The sequence below is a fragment of the Botrytis cinerea genome, chromosome 11 (genome assembly GCF_000143535.2).
Source record: "Botrytis cinerea B05.10 chromosome 11, complete sequence".
In the NCBI taxonomy this organism is placed as follows: domain Eukaryota; kingdom Fungi; phylum Ascomycota; class Leotiomycetes; order Helotiales; family Sclerotiniaceae; genus Botrytis; species Botrytis cinerea.
Window position 1 is genome coordinate 996,159 of NC_037320.1, and position 18,334 is coordinate 1,014,492.

The following is an 18,334-nucleotide window of genomic DNA, read 5'->3' on the forward strand; positions in this document are numbered from 1 at the left end:
TGTGGATCCTCAAATTCAAAGAACTGAGAATTATCACTTTCCTTTTTTGGGGTTCTCAATAGCTTCATGGTATCAGATGAAAAAGACAGCTTATCTCCTTCTTAATTCATGAGGTGGGTTGGCTCGGCGAGGAGGAGATTGATATCGTGGTTCAACTCAGTACCACATCGCACCACCCCAAAGAAGAAGGCGATGGAATTTAGAAAATCTTCATGCTCGACTCCCGATGTAGCCTTGTGAAGAGCGCGTAAGCTTTAGCCTATAGAATTATAGAAACGGGGATGAAGACACTTGTAATAAGGTTATCTACAGGAAGGGAATAAAATCACTGGTTTGCTATTCTTAGATGTACTTACATCTCTGTCCTACACCCCAGAACCCAAACAAACCCCCTCTCAACCTATCTCCCATCCAATCAGCCAGAAAATAAACCCCGTTACCATTATTTCAACTAACATTCCACCCCAATCACATGCACAAACAGTGTCAAACACACCATCACATGCATTCCCTACTTTCTCCTCTCTACCCTCTGTCCTCTCTCCTCCCCCAAAAGCCCATCACTCAATTCAATTAACCACAAACCCATTCCAACCATCCAACCATCCATCCACCCACCTTCCCTCTCACCTCTCACCTCTCACCTCTCACCTCTCACCTCTCACCTCCCCATCCTCCCTTCAACCCCCAACCAATCCTCCCTCCCTACCACCCTACCCCTCCAACCCACCATCCAAACCCCCAAGCCATTTCTTTATCTCTCACCTATCTCCTCTATCTCTGCACCACCACCGCCGCCACCTCTTGGACATCTCCTCTCGCATCCCCCAAATCCACACATTAAGCCCATACCAAATACCAAGCCCGTCCACGTACCGCTCAAGAAATACCAAGAGAAATACCAAGGCCTGGTCGTGTAGTTGATTGTTTGGGAATTGCCGCTTTGGGAAGGAGCACACGGTCGTGTGTATTTAGCCGGGTTGGCAAGCGCTTGGCGCGCCGGCAGTGGAAGGTAGGCTGAGAGAGATGAGATGGAAGGGAAGGGAAGGGGATGGGAGGGGAGATTGGAGGGGAGCGTGTGTTTTGTATGTTGGAATTTGGGGCGCGGGTATTGGGTGGGTGTGGGTGGGTATTTGTGTGGGTTTCGTGATCGTGATCGTCGTTGTGGTTGTGGTTGTGCTTGTGCTTGTGCTTGATGAAGAGAAGAATAGAATGAAGAATGGAGAATGAGGTGGAGTAATTTGATTTGATTTGATTTGATCTGATTAGATAGATAAATAGATAACTAGATAACTAGATGAATGATTACCACAGTGCTCCAGCTACCCTACCCTACCTACAAATCATCCCCCCCTCCTCTCCCCTCCTGCTCCCTCCTGCTCCCTCCTCCAACATCTCCAGACACCCCTTTCCCAATCCCCAAAATCAATCCCGCACAGAATCAGAATAAAGATAGTTATTACCTTTAAAGTCGTACAAACACATAATTACAAGATATCTATACCTAGGTATCTATATATATGTTAAAATCTCCTTCCCACCCTCCACCCTCCCTGCCTCCCTACCAAACCACCCAACCCAACCATCAATCAATTAATCAATCAACCACTCACAAAAATCACCAAAAAAGAAAAAAAAAAACATCTTTCTCCATCCAAGCAAGCATCATCTTACCAAACAAACCATAGGTACTCTTCTATAATTTCTCAAGGCGCGTGGATATTGCTTGGGTGAGTGAGGCTTAATTGAACGAAGAATGGTTCGGATCGATGTTGAAATACATGCGTGGTGGTGGAAGAGGTGATCAATTAATCAATCAACCTACCTAGGTAGGTACTATCTAATGACCTATTATACACTACCTACACTATCAAATACAATCCATCCATCCATCCATCCATCCATCCAATAAAAACTCCTGTAATGTTCTCGAAAATCAACATCCAGTAATTTCATCGTATTAACTAACTAAGTAATCATCATCATCATCTTCTTCTTCTGCATCTTCATCAAAATACGATATTTAAAGCCACGATCTTGTAGGCCAAGGACATCATCAACTATCGTATTGTATTTTATCGAATCGCATCGAGTCGCATCAAAACTGTTTTGAAAAAAAGAAAAAGGGAAAAAAGCAGACCGAGGTATTTAGAATACAATACGTTTCTTGACACTTCTCCCATCTATCCATTTCTGTAATGTAGATTCCAATAAGTCTCCTATCTCGCTGTTTCTTTTCCTTTGCTTGGTCTCCGAATGAAGAAAGAAAAAAAAAAGCTTGTGTGACAAAAACAGGTATAAAAGAAAAGGCAAGTAGCCTTGAATGAAAATGAAAATCCATGCTTCCATCGAACAAATGTATGATCTCTTCAGGATCTCACTGCCCCTCCCAGGAGTCTATTTTCCTCCTCCACTGGGTCTCCTAATTCCACGCTCACTCGAACTATCATCACTAATCAAATCGACCACATTCCTAACTCCCTCGTGCATTGGCTCCTTACCTTTACCACCCATAACCAACTTTCCACCCTCAGCCCGTCCATTTGCTTTCTCATTCCCGTCCACACTACTCATTAATACATTCCCCGCCTTATTTTCAACCTCCGACTTCCTACCCGGCCCCTTGCCATTCAACGCTTCCCATTGCCTCTGCAACGCACCAACTGGCACCCTCTTTCGCACAGTACTTGAGCCTGCAGAGTTTGGTCTACTCTCACCTTCAATCATAGCACCATTTGCTCCTGCAGAAACAGATCTTTGATTTTCCACAGAGAGCATTCCCGCACCGTTATAAGCCTGAGTTCTTCCCCCTGAAACCCTTGTCTCATTCACACCCATTGGAGTCGAATCAGCTGATGCAAAATGCCTACTTCTTTCTTCATCTGATCGTGACAGTCCTGCACTTGATCCACGCTTGAGTCTTTTGTTTGCGTGATCTTCTGGTCCTCTGTATGCTTGCTCCGGAGCTCCTTGATACCCAAGGGGGCTCATTTGGTGGTCCTGGCTAGGTCGTTGCTGCGACAGAAGTTGTGATACAGGCGGAATACTTTGTTGGAAACCTTGAGCTTGAGGTGGACCTGAATATTGCATTGGGTGGTGACCTGGTGGTGCTTGCGGATATTGCTGGTGTTGCTGATGTTGCTGGTGTTGCTGGTTTTGCGGCGGGGCATTGATTGGCGAGAATCCTGTAGCAGGTCTCACATCCACCATCTCCATTCTTATGCTGGCCGGTGTTTGATTCGGTTGCATTTGCTGCTGAGGATTTACTGGATAGCCAGCAACCGTTGGTGAATTACGGTATTCAGCTCGGTTCATGCCAGTAGGCACCATTGGAGAGTTAGCTCCCAAAACCTCGCGAATCTTCTTTGCCTCTTTATCTCTGTCGCGCATACGAAGAGTAACACCAAATTGTTTGCGGATTTGAGATTTGCGGGATGCGTTTCCATTCTTGAGAGAGATAAGACGTGCTTCTCGTCTTTCGGGAGTCCAGTCCTCGGGAATCTTGCTTTGATCCTCGAGATATTTCTCTTCGATTTTCTGAAGAGCATCTTCTAAAGCAGCACGTTTCTCGGGTGGCAATTCAGATGGTGAATGACGAGCCTCGCCGTCCCAGGGAGATGAAGCAATAATCGCCTCGATATGTTTGGAACGCGATGCTGGAGTGTGGAGAGGTGGGCGAGGGATATTGCCAAATGATGTAGTCTGTGGGTGATCAGGGTGCTGTCCGTATTGAGCATTTGGCGAATTCGAAACAACGTCTCGGTAGTCTTGATAAATGGTTTCGTCGTCTGCACTTCCTTCTTCCCCAAGACAAACACGCTTCTTTTCATGCTTTGGCAAGTCAGCGAAATTCGCAAGTCACATAGATCAAACATACATATAGCATTCCTTGCTTGGTCGTAAAGCCTTGAGCACAATTACCACAATAGAACTTTAATCCCGGAGGCTGAGTTCTAGTACAGATATTCTTCTGTCGATGCTATATGACTGTTAGCTCTAGAATAAAATCATGATGATTCTGAACTCACGAAATTATGACCTCTAACGGTATCAAACTTATAGGTGCATGTGGGGCATCTTAACTCGCGTGGAGGATTTGCTTGGGCATCGTTTTGAGACTTTTGCAGGGCGCTGATTCGTTCCTGTTCAGCAACAAGTGGATCCAAAGAAGGGGCTTCCAATTTCTTTTGTCCATCATCTATCATTTCTGTATCATTATCATCACCATCATCAGCGTCATGACTTTGCGCCCTACTCGGTATGTTTGGTACGACAGTCTCATCGCTCTCATCCAGGATGTCATCAAGACTGTAACCAAGTCTGTCAGCCTCAGCTAGCCATCGTATGAGCGTTTTTGCTGGAACACTCTTTAACCGTTCAGATAACGCCTGATCCAGAACTTTACTGGGCACAAGATCTGCAAGTTGATTTGCAGATGCACTCTTGAGAACCCTAGCGACAACGGGCTGTTTAGAGGTGATAGTCTCCAAGAAGGCATCTTTCATGACACCAGAGTCGTTGTAGATTCGTCCAAGAACATTAGGAGTAGCATTCTTCAATCCAGCTCGAAGAATGAATGTGATGTGTGACTCTTTTGCATTCGTGAAAAGAAAGTTTCTCCACTGCTCCTTCAATATTTCTTGAGTCGCTTCAGTTGACACATGCAATAAAACTTCCCTTAAATGAGCAGTTTCTTCTTGGATCTTGGCATTGGATGGTGATTCGTGGTGGCGGATGGACTGACGTTCAGAGGTCGCTATGGAAGGTTGTCTTAGCGTTGGCGTAACAAGATCTGAACGACGAAGCTGTCTGTGTGCTGTGGGACTCGTGGAAGCATTATTAGGAGAGTCACTTGGAAATGATTTTCTCTTCAGGGTATTCGGTGGTTGTTCGGATGGATTATTTCCAGACTCCCGTTCGGTGGATAACAATAACTTCTTGCCTCGACGTCCCGAATTTTGTATGGTCAATCGAGTATGTTTGGGAGACTCAGATTCCGCCTTTACACTATTTCGTGGATCGCCTTTGTCATGGAACAGTGGCCGGGTGGCAAGACCAATCATTCCACCATCTTCTTCTGGGTTTGATGATGCTGCAATGGTCTGAGATCTAGGAGGAGACACATTCCTATTCATCTCATCGTGTCCAGGTAAGCCTGTGGCAGTTGGAATTACTGTAGATCCTGGGGTATCCGAGAGAGCTACACTGGCGATCTCAGCTACGTCAACGTCCGAAAGCTCAGAGTCGTCGTCACTCTCGTCAAGACGTATTGGAGGCATTCGATCTATGGCCCACGTGAAGTGCACGTGTTTAAAAAAGAACAATGATTGATTTGTTTGATCAGAGTAACCACAAACCCTCCAAGATTTGTGTTATCGAGAGGATTGTTTTCGAACGGATGGAAATCAATTCGGGCCTAATAGTAAAGCGCGGAAAGGTGAATTTCGTCAACCTTATAATAAAGACACTATCAATTATTATTATAAGTATCATGTGACCAAAGTACACCAGAGTCGTTTAATTGGTCGAGCGTCGGAAGGGAGTGAATCAAGGAAAGGAAACGGTACCTAGATATGCAGAGAGTAATGCGAAGACTTTAGAGATCCATATCGTAGGGTCAATAGGGGTTCAGAAGAAAAGTAAGATGTCGCAAGTCTGCAACAAGCGTTCCTCGAGTGGAATAATCGATCTATATTCAGACGGACTTATTATTAGTACCCAGGCATTTCTAATCCCAAGATTATGCAAAACGGATGTTATGAAGGGATTGCCGAGAGTCTGAGACGTATTCTCGTATCAAGCGTATCAGAGGAACAGAGGAAAAGAGGAAAAGAGATTGCCTAGGTAGGGGACTCACAGCGAACCGTATTAATCAGAGAGCCACCATTATGAACCTAAAGTGGTTTGTTTGTTGAAAAGATCACGAAAAGGGATTAAAGGCGATGGAGTGAGGGAGTGTATAAGAAGGATGAATAAAACGAAGAGAGAAGTAAATGTTGATGATGAAGAAATCAGAAGAAAGTTAATAAAAGCTAAACTATACGAAGCTAAAATTTGCTAGCGTTGGGGCCCTTGCCTATTTGCTCCAAATATAGTGAGTAATATGATAGGTAATAAAAGAATTAGGAAAAGTAGCAAATGAATCGTGAGGAATGTCTTTATTAGTGAATGAAATCGAACAAGACAAAAGAACATACATTGTCTAGCAGACGCTCTTTTCTTTCTTCCCTTCCCTTTCTCCAGGATGATTACAATTTCCGAAGAGTTCAATACACCACTTATTATTATTATTACGATACTCACATCACACGAGAAGGGAGTGTCCTCGGTAGAAAGGCGTCGTTAGTATTTGAGTTGGCCATTGTTCGATCAAATAGATGCTCAATCATCCATTTATTAGTCCGCTATGGCTTTTTATTTATTAGTATTCATTTGGTTACTCATCAGGAGGGAGGCAGTGTGCTCGCTATAATAACTTAATTATCGATATTAGCTGACTTTGTGACATAAGATACCGAATAATCAGCTAGGGGTTCTATTATTACCTACCCAAGTGGGATAGGTAGGATTGATCACAGGTAGACGGTCGGGTAATAGTATGGAATTAATATGTCCCTAGTATTGCTCTATAATAGTAGAGTGAAAACTCGGCGAGCAAGCATTTTAATTCGGGACTCTCTAGATACCAGATATCTTTGTGTCTGTCTATCTGTCTATCTGTCTATCTACCCATCTATCCATCGACAATAAACCACACCTAGATCCTTCGCACGCGGGCGATCTGTGGAAGAGCATATACAGAGTCGAGTAGAACACCCCCATGTCTTCACTTTAAGTTTCATTTACAGAGACCTACTTACCTGTCTTGTCTTGTCTTGTCTTGTCTTATTATCCGTATGTATGTGTGTGTGTGTGTGTGTATGTGTATATGAACAGTGGATCCATCTCTAGCTACCGAAATTGTGGTACGCCCATACATGTATTATGTAGCTATCTATGTACAAGATGTGATTCCGGCCCAAACCCTACAAGTACCTAGTACCTACCTACCTACCTACCTACCTACCTACCTATCTACCTACTACACTAATCAATTTATTATCAATCTTTACCCACACCACCAATCATTCGCAAGACAAGTCGCTGAAACAGCCGAATGAAACTCTGATGATGTTACGGTAGAGTATATACAGTATAGTTTTACATACCCATTCAGTAATCATTCGAGTAGATTAATATGATCCAATGCTCGTATTTACTTTATTTTTCACAAGATCGTAATTATTATTATTCATAACAATTCATCCGCATTCACACCTAAGACACTAATGATTGTTGACGATTTATCGTATGATACGATACAGTTTGTTTTTTTTTTTTCATCCTCTTTTCATCCTTTCTTCGAATGGCGGGGGTGGTTAATTGCTAGCGTACATACTTGTGGTCAAGCCAAGTATAACAGGTAACACAAACAAAACATTGTACACACCGAAACTCATTGGAAATCAAATTGAGGTATATTCGCGAAATAATCAAAACAAATTCGTGGTAAACATGGTCCTGGTATCATCTCACCGATTCCATCCCAAATAAACGCCGCATAACTGAAAGTACTACCTATAGCGATTGCTCGCTGATGGAGATCCCCAATTAACCCACCAATCCCTCTATCCCATGGCCTTTCCTTTCCTTTCCTTTCCTTTCCTTTCCTTTCCTTTCCTTTCCTTTCCTTTCCTTTCCTTTCCTTTCCTTTCCTTTCCTTTCCTTTCCTTTCCTTTCCTTTCCTTTCAATCCCAAATCCCAAATCCCAAAATTGTCAGGCCGACAGGCCATACCCCCAAACACATCATACATAATCATTACCTAAATGAAACCAGAGCCATCTTGATGCAAATGATCTAGAACCATGTATAACCAGGTTGAACCAAATTACTGCACTCGACGCATTTCACCATCAGCTTCTCATAATAACCACTTGTATCCGCAGAAATTCTGGATGCCAAAGATCGTCCGTAGGCATGCTGATATGCACCCTTGACTTGATCCATATGTTTGGGATCCCAATGGCATCGGACGACTCGAGCAACAAGTAATTTGTCTTTTGTGCCAAAACCTTTCATTGAATCCTCCATGAGGTTTGCATCACGCATGGCTTTATCTGAAGCTGTGCGAAGTTGGAAGAGGAGGGCATCCTCCATGTGGCCACTGAACTTCTTGTCCAAGGAGTCAGTGAGGTTTCTTAATATATCTGCAATGAATTTTACTCACCTTTTTGATAACCCATTCCAATGGCTTTCCATGTTGTTGCTGGTATGTATGATTGATTGCTCGTAGTTGCGCATCACTTCGTTTCGTGAATATCTCGCAAACGGTCTTTGCGTCATGCCCACGTATGGCCTCTGTCGCATTCCATATAGCTGCCACGTCTCGGTCAACATCGCGAGGGATTACTGGCGCACTCTCCTCGTTTCTATTGGCCTCTAATACCATCAAGAAATGATCCTCCGTCTTCATACTCAAATCACCCTTGAGATCGCCTGCCAGACTTCTCTTGTATCGGCGTTGATACATTGACTTGATCGCATTGATATCGGCATTTGACCTACCCATCAACACTTCGGTCAGGTATTTCTCTTTTGTACCTATCCCGTCCATGGCGGAATAAAGCAAATGACAATCTTGTATCAAGGGACCCCGAATAATCGCAGCGAGACCTTCCCTAAAATACGAGCTTGTCTCACTCTCCACATCTGCCAATAATTTCCTCTTGAAAGTATCAGAGAAAGCTTGTCGTAAAACTTCTATTTGCAAAGGTCCCTTGTTGTGTAATACCTCGATAAGAGTCGCTTCATCGGTACCGAAACCTTTCATGGCTTTGCGCAACGCCTGCGCATCTGCGCGTCCGTCGTAGGGTATGCGAGGAGGGCTTGGTAAGTTCAGGTCATATCCAACTGAAGGTGGAGTGGGTTGTCCATAGCCCATTGGCGCGCCGTATTGAGGTTGTGCGCCTGGGGGTGGAGCGCCATATGGTGGTTGAGAATATCCGCTTTGCGACGGAGGGTAATGCGATGATTGTGGCGGGGGAAAATGCCCCGGCGGACCTGGCGGAGGTGCGCCATATGGTTGCTGTTGTGGGTAGGAACCTTGTTGGGGAGGGTGTTGTTGGTATGGCTGTTGCTGCGGTGGATATGGAGGTTGTTGTGGATGAGCACCATATGAATTTTGAGGATATGGACTTTGGGCTGGCGGGTATTGCTGATATGGCTGGGGAGAATCTATTTGAAAGTCAGCAGGTGCTGCTGCATTGTCGCAAACATAAATTCACATACGACGAGGTGGTATTTGTGGAGGGTATCCAGACTGCGGGGCAACTGTGCTCAAGTTAAGATTTTGTCGCAAACAACAATGTAGACTTTACTCACGTCCAGCCGGCGGTGCGCCATATGGTGGATAGTTATGATATGACATTCTTGCGTTGTGATTGCTCTGTGAGAAATATATGCCTGCAAATGTGAGTTTACTCAAAGTGTGGTGGTAAGGCTGTCAAAGTAGGTAGAGCAGAAGGACGCAGCTGTTATTTATCATGAAGCTGCGCAGTAGGCAAACCTTAACATCAAGAATCCTCGCGGGGCTATGGCAACGGTCAAATGAGGGATGGCCAGTCACATAGCGCTTAGAATTCAATCATCACACAAATCAAGCCTACCATTTTGCGTAGAGGCGCAGTCATGACGACTTTGTCCTTCTTTTGCCCAATTAAATGGTATGGCAAAGACAATTGTGAGATGGTGACCACGGATGACTTTCTTGATCATTCCTTTCTTCCCTGGTAAATCCCCGCAGAGACGAGGATTGGCGAAGATAGCGAGGATGCCATGCTTCGAAGTGGAATGAATGGATTAATTCTCGAAATCCACGGAACGATCGGAACCAGACACCGAGAAAATTGGCATAAATCGTGTTGAAGATATTCCTTCGTCGGAATGTTTTCAACTCCTCTTTAATTATCATGTAAACATCATGTAAAGAACATCGCCATTTTTGACATCGTACGGTACGAGAAAAAGGGAGAATTGTAGTTGGAGCTTCTCCTTCCGGTTCCCATCCTGATTTCCTTTTATGGGTTTGCTTCTCTTTCTCTAGGTTTGCACATTTCCCTTCCATCACAATCCATATCATGTTTGCACAGCACAATGCTTGTCGTCGTTTGGTGTGGCTTATAGAATCTGCATATGAACCTTGTACCTCCAATACTTAATCTTTCGTTCTTTCCCACTGCACTTTCTTGAAATAATGGGGGGCCACGCGTTTTCTTCCCATGTCCCACCCATCGAGACGCCTCGTATGACTCAAGAAGTCTACGACAACGCTCTCAAACAGAATCAAGCAGTTCTACGCAAATTTTACTCCAAAGTTGAGAGTGCTATTGAAGGGCCTGGCAAGACTACTTATGGGGATGTTGACATCCTTGTTGCACTACCTTTGGAGGGCGCGTTTTCTTCTAAAGATCAAGTCGGGGATGTGCTCAAGAAAGCTTTGAATGCTAAGGCCTTGTTGCAAGACAAAGGCAGCCCTACCATCAACTTTGTGGTTCCTTGGCCAGGAGATAATATCGCTGGTGCTAAGGGTGGAGAGAATCTGGCTGAATCTACAGATACTTCGTCGGCGAGTTGGTACGTTCAAGTAGATGTCCATATATGTAAAAGCGAGCATGAATTCGACTGGGAGCTATTTCATTCTGCTCATGGCGACCTATGGAACATAATTGGCACCACGATCAGAGGTTTTGGGCTTACTATCAACAACCACGCGTTCTTCATACGAATCCCCGAAATTGAGTTGGCAGATAGGAAGAAGAGTATGGTATTTCTGACTGACAATCCGGCCGAGATACTGGACTTCTTGGGGCTTGATCAAGAAAAGTGGTGGAAACGTTTCAGTACTCAACAGGAAATGTTTGAATATGCCGCTACTTGTCGAATGTTCTGGGTCAGAGGTGTGGCCGAGAATGAAGCGGATGGAGATGCTACTGGTGTTATTGCCGAGAGGGGCCAAGAGGGCGGAGCAGAGGGGAAGAAAAAGCTAAAGCACAATGATCGTCAACGTCTGGTAAAACGACCCATTTTTAGAGCCTGGGTTGATGAATTTATACCCATGTGTCACGAAGAAGGAAAGTATAGCGATACTAAAATCACGAGGGAACAAATTCGAGATGAAGTTTTCGAAAGATTTGGTATCAAGGATGAATACGAAACTAGGCGACACGACTGGAATCTTGCAAGACATCTAGTGGAAGTGATGAATGACGGTATCAAAGCTAATATTCCTCTGGATGGAGGTGATAATCAAATGAGGTCGGCAGCTACAAAGGTTCTGAAGGGTGTCATTATGGAGGGAGAACTATACGAGGGGGCTATCCCAGAAGCTGCGATCAAGGATGAGGACGGATTTTACAACATTCGTCTGGTCAAACTCTTTGTGGTTGAAAACTGGAGGAACGCAATGAAGATTGGAATGGCAAGGCAACAAGCCAAAGCCAGGGAAGCCATGAAGGCGAAAGCTGAGAAAAAGGCACGGGCAGAGCGAGATTCTAGTTTGTGCGATGTAGTGTGATGTGGAAAAGACTGATGGACAATACTGATTAATGAATGAGTGCCTCGAAGAAGGATCAAAGTACTAATGGTGTTGGTCAGGATCTGATGCCAAGGCAGCGGCTGTGGCCGAGGGTTTTGAGGCCGAGGGTTTTGATGGCCATGAGGCGGAAGACCGGTGACCATGATCATCCGCAATGATACACCCTCTAATTTTTTATATCTTCGTATATGAAATGGGGAAGAGATGCGGAGTTTTCAAATGCTTTAAAATTCATCACACCAGCACAGTCGGCGAAGGCTTTCATGGGCTTGTAAGCGGCGAAGTTGTAGCCATCTTTGGTAGTTTATAATAGAAACACTTTCACATTTGAAACACGGCTGCATTTATCAGTAACTTCTGGATCAATATAGATTTTCCAGAATATGCCTAAGCATATTGAATAGATTACTCCGTCGTGGTAAATGGTTCCCCATGTTCAGCTCAAAGCCTTATCACACATGTCTGATAATCCTCCATCAAACCCATACGCCGTATTATCCACGCCTGTTCTCAAATATCTCGTAAACTCAATAACCCATCGCGCATCGAATTGAACCTCATCTATTTCTTTCCCTTTCCACCGCTGCCGGAAATGCCGTGCGACTTGGTCTTCAAGGGGCCCTTCTGTCCACCGATCTCCTTGGCTAATTTTGCTTGGTTTGCCTTGTCTGAAGTAGTGATTGTCAATGAGGTGTAGTGCTAGATAGTGTGAACACAAAGTCACTTACCCTCCTTCTGCTTCAGCTTGAATGCGATCGTCTCTTCATCATCCTCAACCTTGACCTTCTTCTTCACTTTGTTGTGGATAGGGTTTGTGCCGTCTGCGTGTTTTGGTCAGTATCATGTGGCCTGCGAAGGATGAACAGGATTATACGGACTTCCTCCCATTTTGAATTAAATTTGTCGTAGTTTTGGGTGACCTTTTGAAATAATTGATCGTCTTTTTTGGTGGAAGAAATGCGGAATTATTCTGGACTTCTCGAGGCACTTTTTGGTGGGGGAAGGGGACTTTTGCGGGTTTTCTTTAAAGAATGCTGACAAGTGGATGCAAAATCAACCTAGCCCAATTCAGATTAGTCTGTTTATCGATATGGTAGCTGCAACTGACCGTCATGCAAGATGTTGAATTTATCAGTTTCAGTTGTACAACTACATACACAGCAACAACTTGGCAGTCAAACCCATAATTGACACTTCACTCTCTTATACTTCTATCTGTTATATTGAGACTCATCCTTCACTATCACACTGCCCAAGCAAGCCAAAGCAAAGAAGAAAATTATGCGCTGAGAGATAACCGGTTGGGCTCTTCTCACTTTGGGATCTTGTTTGTGATCTTTGGCTGACACACATTTATCCAAATCTAAGGCAGGGGGCGCTTTCGTCCTTACAATCATAACAAGGAATATGACGGCATCATCAGCAAGCTCCGATGAGGGCGAGATTCGCGATGGAGTAGTGGAGAAGAAGGCAACTACGTCGCAGCGTACACTCGGTAGCACTTCCGTTGACCGTCAAGACAGAACCCGTTCTAGTACGACTTCTTTATCACCACGCTCCTCCGAGCAATCATATAGATCTAGAGATCAGAGAAGCCGTTCCCCTTATTCTGACCGACACTCTCGAGGTTCGAAGAGACCTAGAGATGACGACTACTCAGACCGTAGCAGAAACGATCCAAGACGATTCAAGGTTCATTACGAAGATTATTCTCAAGACCATAGACGCCGCCCACGGATTTCATACGAAGACATAGACAAAGGGCCAATGAACTCATCCGAACTACGATATGACGACAATGATCATCGAGATAGGCATTCCGAAAAACGTCCTCGAACCAGGAGTCGTTCGCCTTACCGAGCTAATCGTGAAGGAGATAGAGGTGGAAGAAATGGACAGTCAGTAAATAATGGCAGCCGGTATAGTGATTATACAGATAGAAACAAGCCTTATGGGTATGGAGGTTCATACCGAAGTTCAAGAGACCAGTCAGTGAGCAATCGGGGAAAGGGCCCGCTGCCTACTGATAATTCGAGACATGAGGCTAAAACTACTCAAGGGCAATTGCAACAGCATAAACATCAACGTGATGGGAGTGAGATGGATATGTATGCTATTGATCAATCCCTCTATGCTGGGCATTTACTGATGCAACCTAGATCTACTCCTGCTGAGGAAGCTTCGAATGAAGCTCCTGAAGAAGAGCCAATTGATGAGGCTACACTCATAGAGCAGAGACGCAAGCGTCGTGAGGCAATAAAAGCTAAGTATAGAGGTTCTGGTACACCCTTGTTAGTACAAGCTCTGCACTTAGGGGACAGATCCGGAGGATCCACACCTGGACAAGGTGAAGATGATAGCCCTTCAGGCCCAACCGGTAAGCAGATTACACCGTATTGCAATTTCCTCACTGATTCGTCAGTCTCAGCTTCACCAACCGTCTCGACTCCCGGAACTCCTATGGATCCAGGATCCCCTTCCGCTTTCGCAATCACGGATGATCAGGATCTTGCCAACTCACATGGAGTTCCAACAGCAGATGAGGAGGATGGACCTTCAGCCGCAGATTATGATCCAACTATGGATATGAGAGAAGATAGACAGCGCGACGGCCAACGACATTTTGATGAGATATCCTCTGGGGCATACAACGAAACGAAGCCCACGTCTGAACAAGACGTCCTTCTTCCTGCCGAGATTGCCCCCGCTGAAGTCAAAGCTCCAAAATCGAAGGACGAATTTGATATGTTTGCAGACGATGACGATGACGACATGTTTGCCGAAGATTCAGTCGCGGATGATAAGCCTCAAGCTATCACGAATGGCGACGTTGCCAAAGCGGTGCCTATTCCACAAGCTAAAGAGCTCGACATAGGCATGCTCGACAATTGGGATGATCTTGAGGGTTACTACAAGATTATCCTTGGTGAACTCTTGAATGGTAGATATCATGTCCAAGCAAATCTTGGAAAGGGTATGTTCTCGGGTGTGGTTCGAGCTATGGACATTACTACCAAAAAGTTGGTCGCAATCAAGCTTATTCGGAACAATGAGACTATGTAAGTGGATCTATACCCATCCTAAACCTCATGTACTAACAGTATCATAGGAGGAAGGCTGGAATGAAAGAGATTGAGATTCTAGAAAAGATCAAAGATGCGGATCCCGAGGACAAAAAACATATGATACGTCTAGAACGATATTTTGAACACAAAGGTCATTTGTGTATGGTTTTCGAACATTTGAGTATCAATTTGCGCGAGGTTCTGAAAAAATTCGGAAACAATGTTGGTATCAATCTCAAGGCCGTGCGAGCATATGCTCATCAGATGTTCCTCGGTCTCAGCTTGATGAAGAAGGCCAATATCTTGCACGCGGATCTGAAACCTGATAATATTTTGGTAAGTTTTACTTCAGCTCACAAATCTCCTTTGCTAACTCGTCGCTTAGGTCAATGAAACTCGCAACATGCTCAAAATTTGTGATTTGGGATCCGCTTCGGACGCAACGGATAACGAGATCACTCCTTATCTTGTTTCTCGTTTCTATCGTGCACCAGAAATCATTCTTGGTATGAAATACGACTTCGCCATTGATATTTGGTCTATTGGATGTACCCTATACGAATTATATACCGGTAAAATTCTATTTACTGGTAGATCCAATAATCAAATGTTACGCTCCATCATGGATTGCCGCGGAAAGTTTTCAGTTAAGATGTTGAAAAAAGCCGATTTTGCCGGAGTACATTTTGATGATATGTTGAATTTCAGAAGCGTTGAACCCGACAAATTGACTGGCAAGGATGTCGTTAAGACAATGGCGTTTGCAAAGCCAAGCAGAGATCTCCGAACTCGTCTAATCTCGGCATCAAAGGGATTAACAGAGGTTGAGCAGAAGGAGTTGACATTGTTTGGGGACTTACTGGAAAGATGTTTGGCGCTCAACCCAGAGAAACGAATAACGCCCACGGAAGCATTGAAGCACCCTTTCATCGCAAAGTTGATGAAATAAATTGCAAGGCTTGAGAAGCGTGCTGGGTAGATATTTTGGTATGGTTTAATGGGGTTGGGTTGCTACAATTGAGAGAATAGGAGCGAGTAGGAGCGAGATGAATAAAGCTACATAAATACTTCGAGTATTGCTGGTGTTAATCATTAGAGCATTATATTAGTATAATACACTGTGCTCGTCGCTTACCAATATCTCCTCTCAGAGTACAAGAGGAGGATGTTAGTAGAAACTTGGCGTCGAATCAGGTCAATGATAGCTTCTCCAAAATTTGCATTGGCTATCGTCTGGTGCTTGTAGTTTACCTTGTTGACATGCACTGGATTCCCTTCCATTGAATGCCTTAAACGAGTGAATCTCGACTGGCTCTATACTTTCGAGTAAGTATATTCGAGTCTTCTAATCGCATTTAACAATTACATGAACGATTGAGAATATACTAGCTGAAATCAAAAACTTCCCGTTTCTGTTACTATGTAAATTTCCTCTCTAGTTCTCTTATTTACTTCAGCATCTACGGTGTTATTTTGGTCATGTTATAAACCGTTGGTGTCTTCTTATCTTCAATTTACTTGTTCCTTCTTCAGTTTTATTCATGAATTATTCCCCATTTCCTATCACTGCAAATGGATCTCCCTCAGTTGGTAATGAGGAATATCAGCCATCCAGATTGTTTCATAGCTTGTTTGCAATAATACCCATACACATCTTTCTGACAGTCTTTTGCATTCGCAGTAATGCTGTTGTCATAACTCGTAACTCTACGATTCCGTAAAATGGCTATAAAAAAATTTAAATTTCTTTTTAATTCTGTTTACTTTTTATTTGTTTTTATATACTATTTTTGTCTTGTAAGTAAATGTTATTGTCGATCTCCCATTCAATTCTCTCACGATTGATTGATCGATCGGATCACTTATTCCTATCCTATTAAAAGGTTCTCAGAGAAGGAGCTGCATCATACTTATTCCTTCATCAAGTACATTCTGGACAAGAATATAGAAAATAGAATTGAATGGCTATATACATACATACATACATACATACATACATACATACATACATACATACATACATCTACGATTTCCCTCGGATGAGGAACGTACCTACCTGCCAGAATCTAACATTGAGGTTTCGATCTGGAAGGTACGAGAAATCGATACTATTTAGGTCTATCTAACTATCGATGCTGTTTGAATCTATTACTATATTTCATTCTTTCCTTCCCTTCCTTCCTCCATCCTCACTCCCGACCAAAACACGTGTTCATTCCAACATGGCCATATTCCAAAATCCCAATTCCTTACCCTCTCTCTCACTTCTTTTTTTTCATTTTCTTTTCTTTTCTTTTCGATTGAGAATTCTGCCATTCTGATTTTTTCGTTGAGTTGTTGGCATTATGCTGGTACTTGAAGAAGAATCCTGGGTCGTTTTACTCGAAGTTATTGGCATTTGGCTGGCACTCTATGTAAGATGCATATTTTTTGTGCGAGTAGAAATAAAAATTGCATCATGGAAGGTAAAGTATAGTTTACATTTCTAAGAAATTTTAAGTGACAGTATGTATATTTCGAAATTTTAATTAGTGTATACTTAGCTTCTTCCGCGTGCGCTCCGAACTTCTCCGGATTGATGTGTCGAGTCGAGTGACAGCGATACACATGCAGTGATACACGTTTTCTTTTGCGTATTTGAGTTGTATTTGTCTTTCGGTTGGCTTGTCGCGAGGAATTCTGTTGTCGATCTGTGCCGAGATTTGTGGCGATGGAGTCGTGGTACCTGGGCTTTCTGCTTTCTTAACGCTTCTCCCAGGTTTAACCCAACAGGCCTTGCCCCGAGAGCGTACCTATCGGGCGATCTCTTATGAGGTTTGGCGATGGATGTGATTTGTAGATGTTGATGTAGATGTAATAAGATATGATATAAATAACGAGATAGCTAATAAAATATAGTTGTAGTATATTTGTTGAAGAAGATGCTTTGTTGTAGATGTAGATGTAGATATAGTATATTTATGAGGTTAATAGTGAGATGTATAGTAAGATGCATAGTGAGAATGATAAAATATATAAGAGATATAGTGAGATAGAGATAGAGATAGATATTGATATAGATATTGATATAGATATTGATATAGATGGCGACAGGGTGGTGGAACTAGAGCTTTCTTATTGCTTCTCCCTAGTCTACCTTAAAGGTCTAGCCGAAGGTATACCTAATAGGCGATCTCTTATGAGGTTTCATGTCTAGATGGCGAGGATGCTGTAGCGACAGCTATAATATACGGCTGGTTGGTGAGTGGCATTGATTGTTGAAGTCGGTTCTAGAATTCTATGCTGATAAAGATTCATCGTATATGGTGAATTGCCGAGTCTTACATGCTCTCTGTAGTAAGATAACTGTCATTATAAGTAACTTATTTTTAAAGGGATTGTATTTATCGGTAAGTATGGGGCGCGGCAGACCGTAAGCGAGTGACTGCATTAACGACTGCACAGGCACTCGCAAGTGAACGAATTTATTGAAAGGTTTCTTGCAGTACTGACCGTATCGTGTTCAATATTGGCCCAAAGACTAGCGTCTTTAAAGAGCCTGCTGGGAAGGCTTGAATATAATTGATGGATGACAAAGTACTTGTAACCAAGAAGATAAATTGCCAAGGGGCATTCGCTATGGATATAAACCCTGA

At 43.5% G+C, this 18,334-nt stretch overlaps 5 protein-coding genes across 6 annotated transcripts; 2 read left to right on the forward strand and 3 right to left on the reverse strand.

Moving 5' to 3' along the window:
• Window positions 1-1,789: 1,789 nt before the first annotated feature.
• BCIN_11g02910 (hypothetical protein) lies at window positions 1,790-5,922 on the reverse strand. Its single transcript, XM_024695923.1, has 5 exons — window positions 5,858-5,922; window positions 5,568-5,689; window positions 4,029-5,467; window positions 3,878-3,979; window positions 1,790-3,831 (listed from the first exon to the last, which is right to left on the reverse strand). The coding sequence occupies exons 3-5, from the start codon at window positions 5,277-5,279 to the stop codon at window positions 2,398-2,400; spliced, it is 2,787 nt and encodes a 928-aa protein (XP_024551725.1). The 5' UTR covers window positions 5,280-5,467; window positions 5,568-5,689; window positions 5,858-5,922; the 3' UTR covers window positions 1,790-2,397.
• Window positions 5,923-7,423: 1,501 nt separating this feature from the next.
• On the reverse strand, window positions 7,424-9,652 carry BCIN_11g02920 (hypothetical protein). The gene is made up of 4 exons (XM_024695924.1): window positions 9,423-9,652; window positions 9,330-9,371; window positions 8,269-9,275; window positions 7,424-8,213 (listed from the first exon to the last, which is right to left on the reverse strand). Exons 1-4 carry the CDS (start codon window positions 9,466-9,468, stop codon window positions 7,899-7,901), a joined length of 1,410 nt encoding a protein of 469 aa, XP_024551726.1. The 5' UTR covers window positions 9,469-9,652; the 3' UTR covers window positions 7,424-7,898.
• Window positions 9,653-10,027: 375 nt separating this feature from the next.
• BCIN_11g02930 (hypothetical protein) lies at window positions 10,028-11,773 on the forward strand. The gene has a single exon (XM_001556745.2). The coding sequence runs from the start codon at window positions 10,294-10,296 to the stop codon at window positions 11,611-11,613; it is 1,320 nt and encodes a 439-aa protein (XP_001556795.2). The 5' UTR covers window positions 10,028-10,293; the 3' UTR covers window positions 11,614-11,773.
• Window positions 11,774-12,050: 277 nt separating this feature from the next.
• BCIN_11g02940 (hypothetical protein) lies at window positions 12,051-12,605 on the reverse strand. The gene is made up of 3 exons (XM_001556746.2): window positions 12,513-12,605; window positions 12,363-12,455; window positions 12,051-12,302 (listed from the first exon to the last, which is right to left on the reverse strand). The coding sequence occupies exons 1-3, from the start codon at window positions 12,520-12,522 to the stop codon at window positions 12,196-12,198; spliced, it is 210 nt and encodes a 69-aa protein (XP_001556796.1). The 5' UTR covers window positions 12,523-12,605; the 3' UTR covers window positions 12,051-12,195.
• A 199-nt stretch (window positions 12,606-12,804) lies between these two features.
• BCIN_11g02950 (hypothetical protein) lies at window positions 12,805-15,772 on the forward strand. 2 transcript variants are annotated; one of them, XM_024695925.1, is made up of 5 exons: window positions 12,805-13,742; window positions 13,794-14,011; window positions 14,057-14,693; window positions 14,744-15,035; window positions 15,085-15,772. In XM_024695925.1, the coding sequence occupies exons 1-5, from the start codon at window positions 13,042-13,044 to the stop codon at window positions 15,646-15,648; spliced, it is 2,412 nt and encodes an 803-aa protein (XP_024551727.1). In that variant the 5' UTR covers window positions 12,805-13,041; the 3' UTR covers window positions 15,649-15,772. The 2 variants fall into 2 exon arrangements, with proteins under 2 accessions (XP_024551727.1, XP_001556797.1); XM_001556747.2 differs by having other exon boundaries at window positions 14,063-14,693.
• The last annotated feature ends 2,562 nt before the right edge of the window (window positions 15,773-18,334 follow it).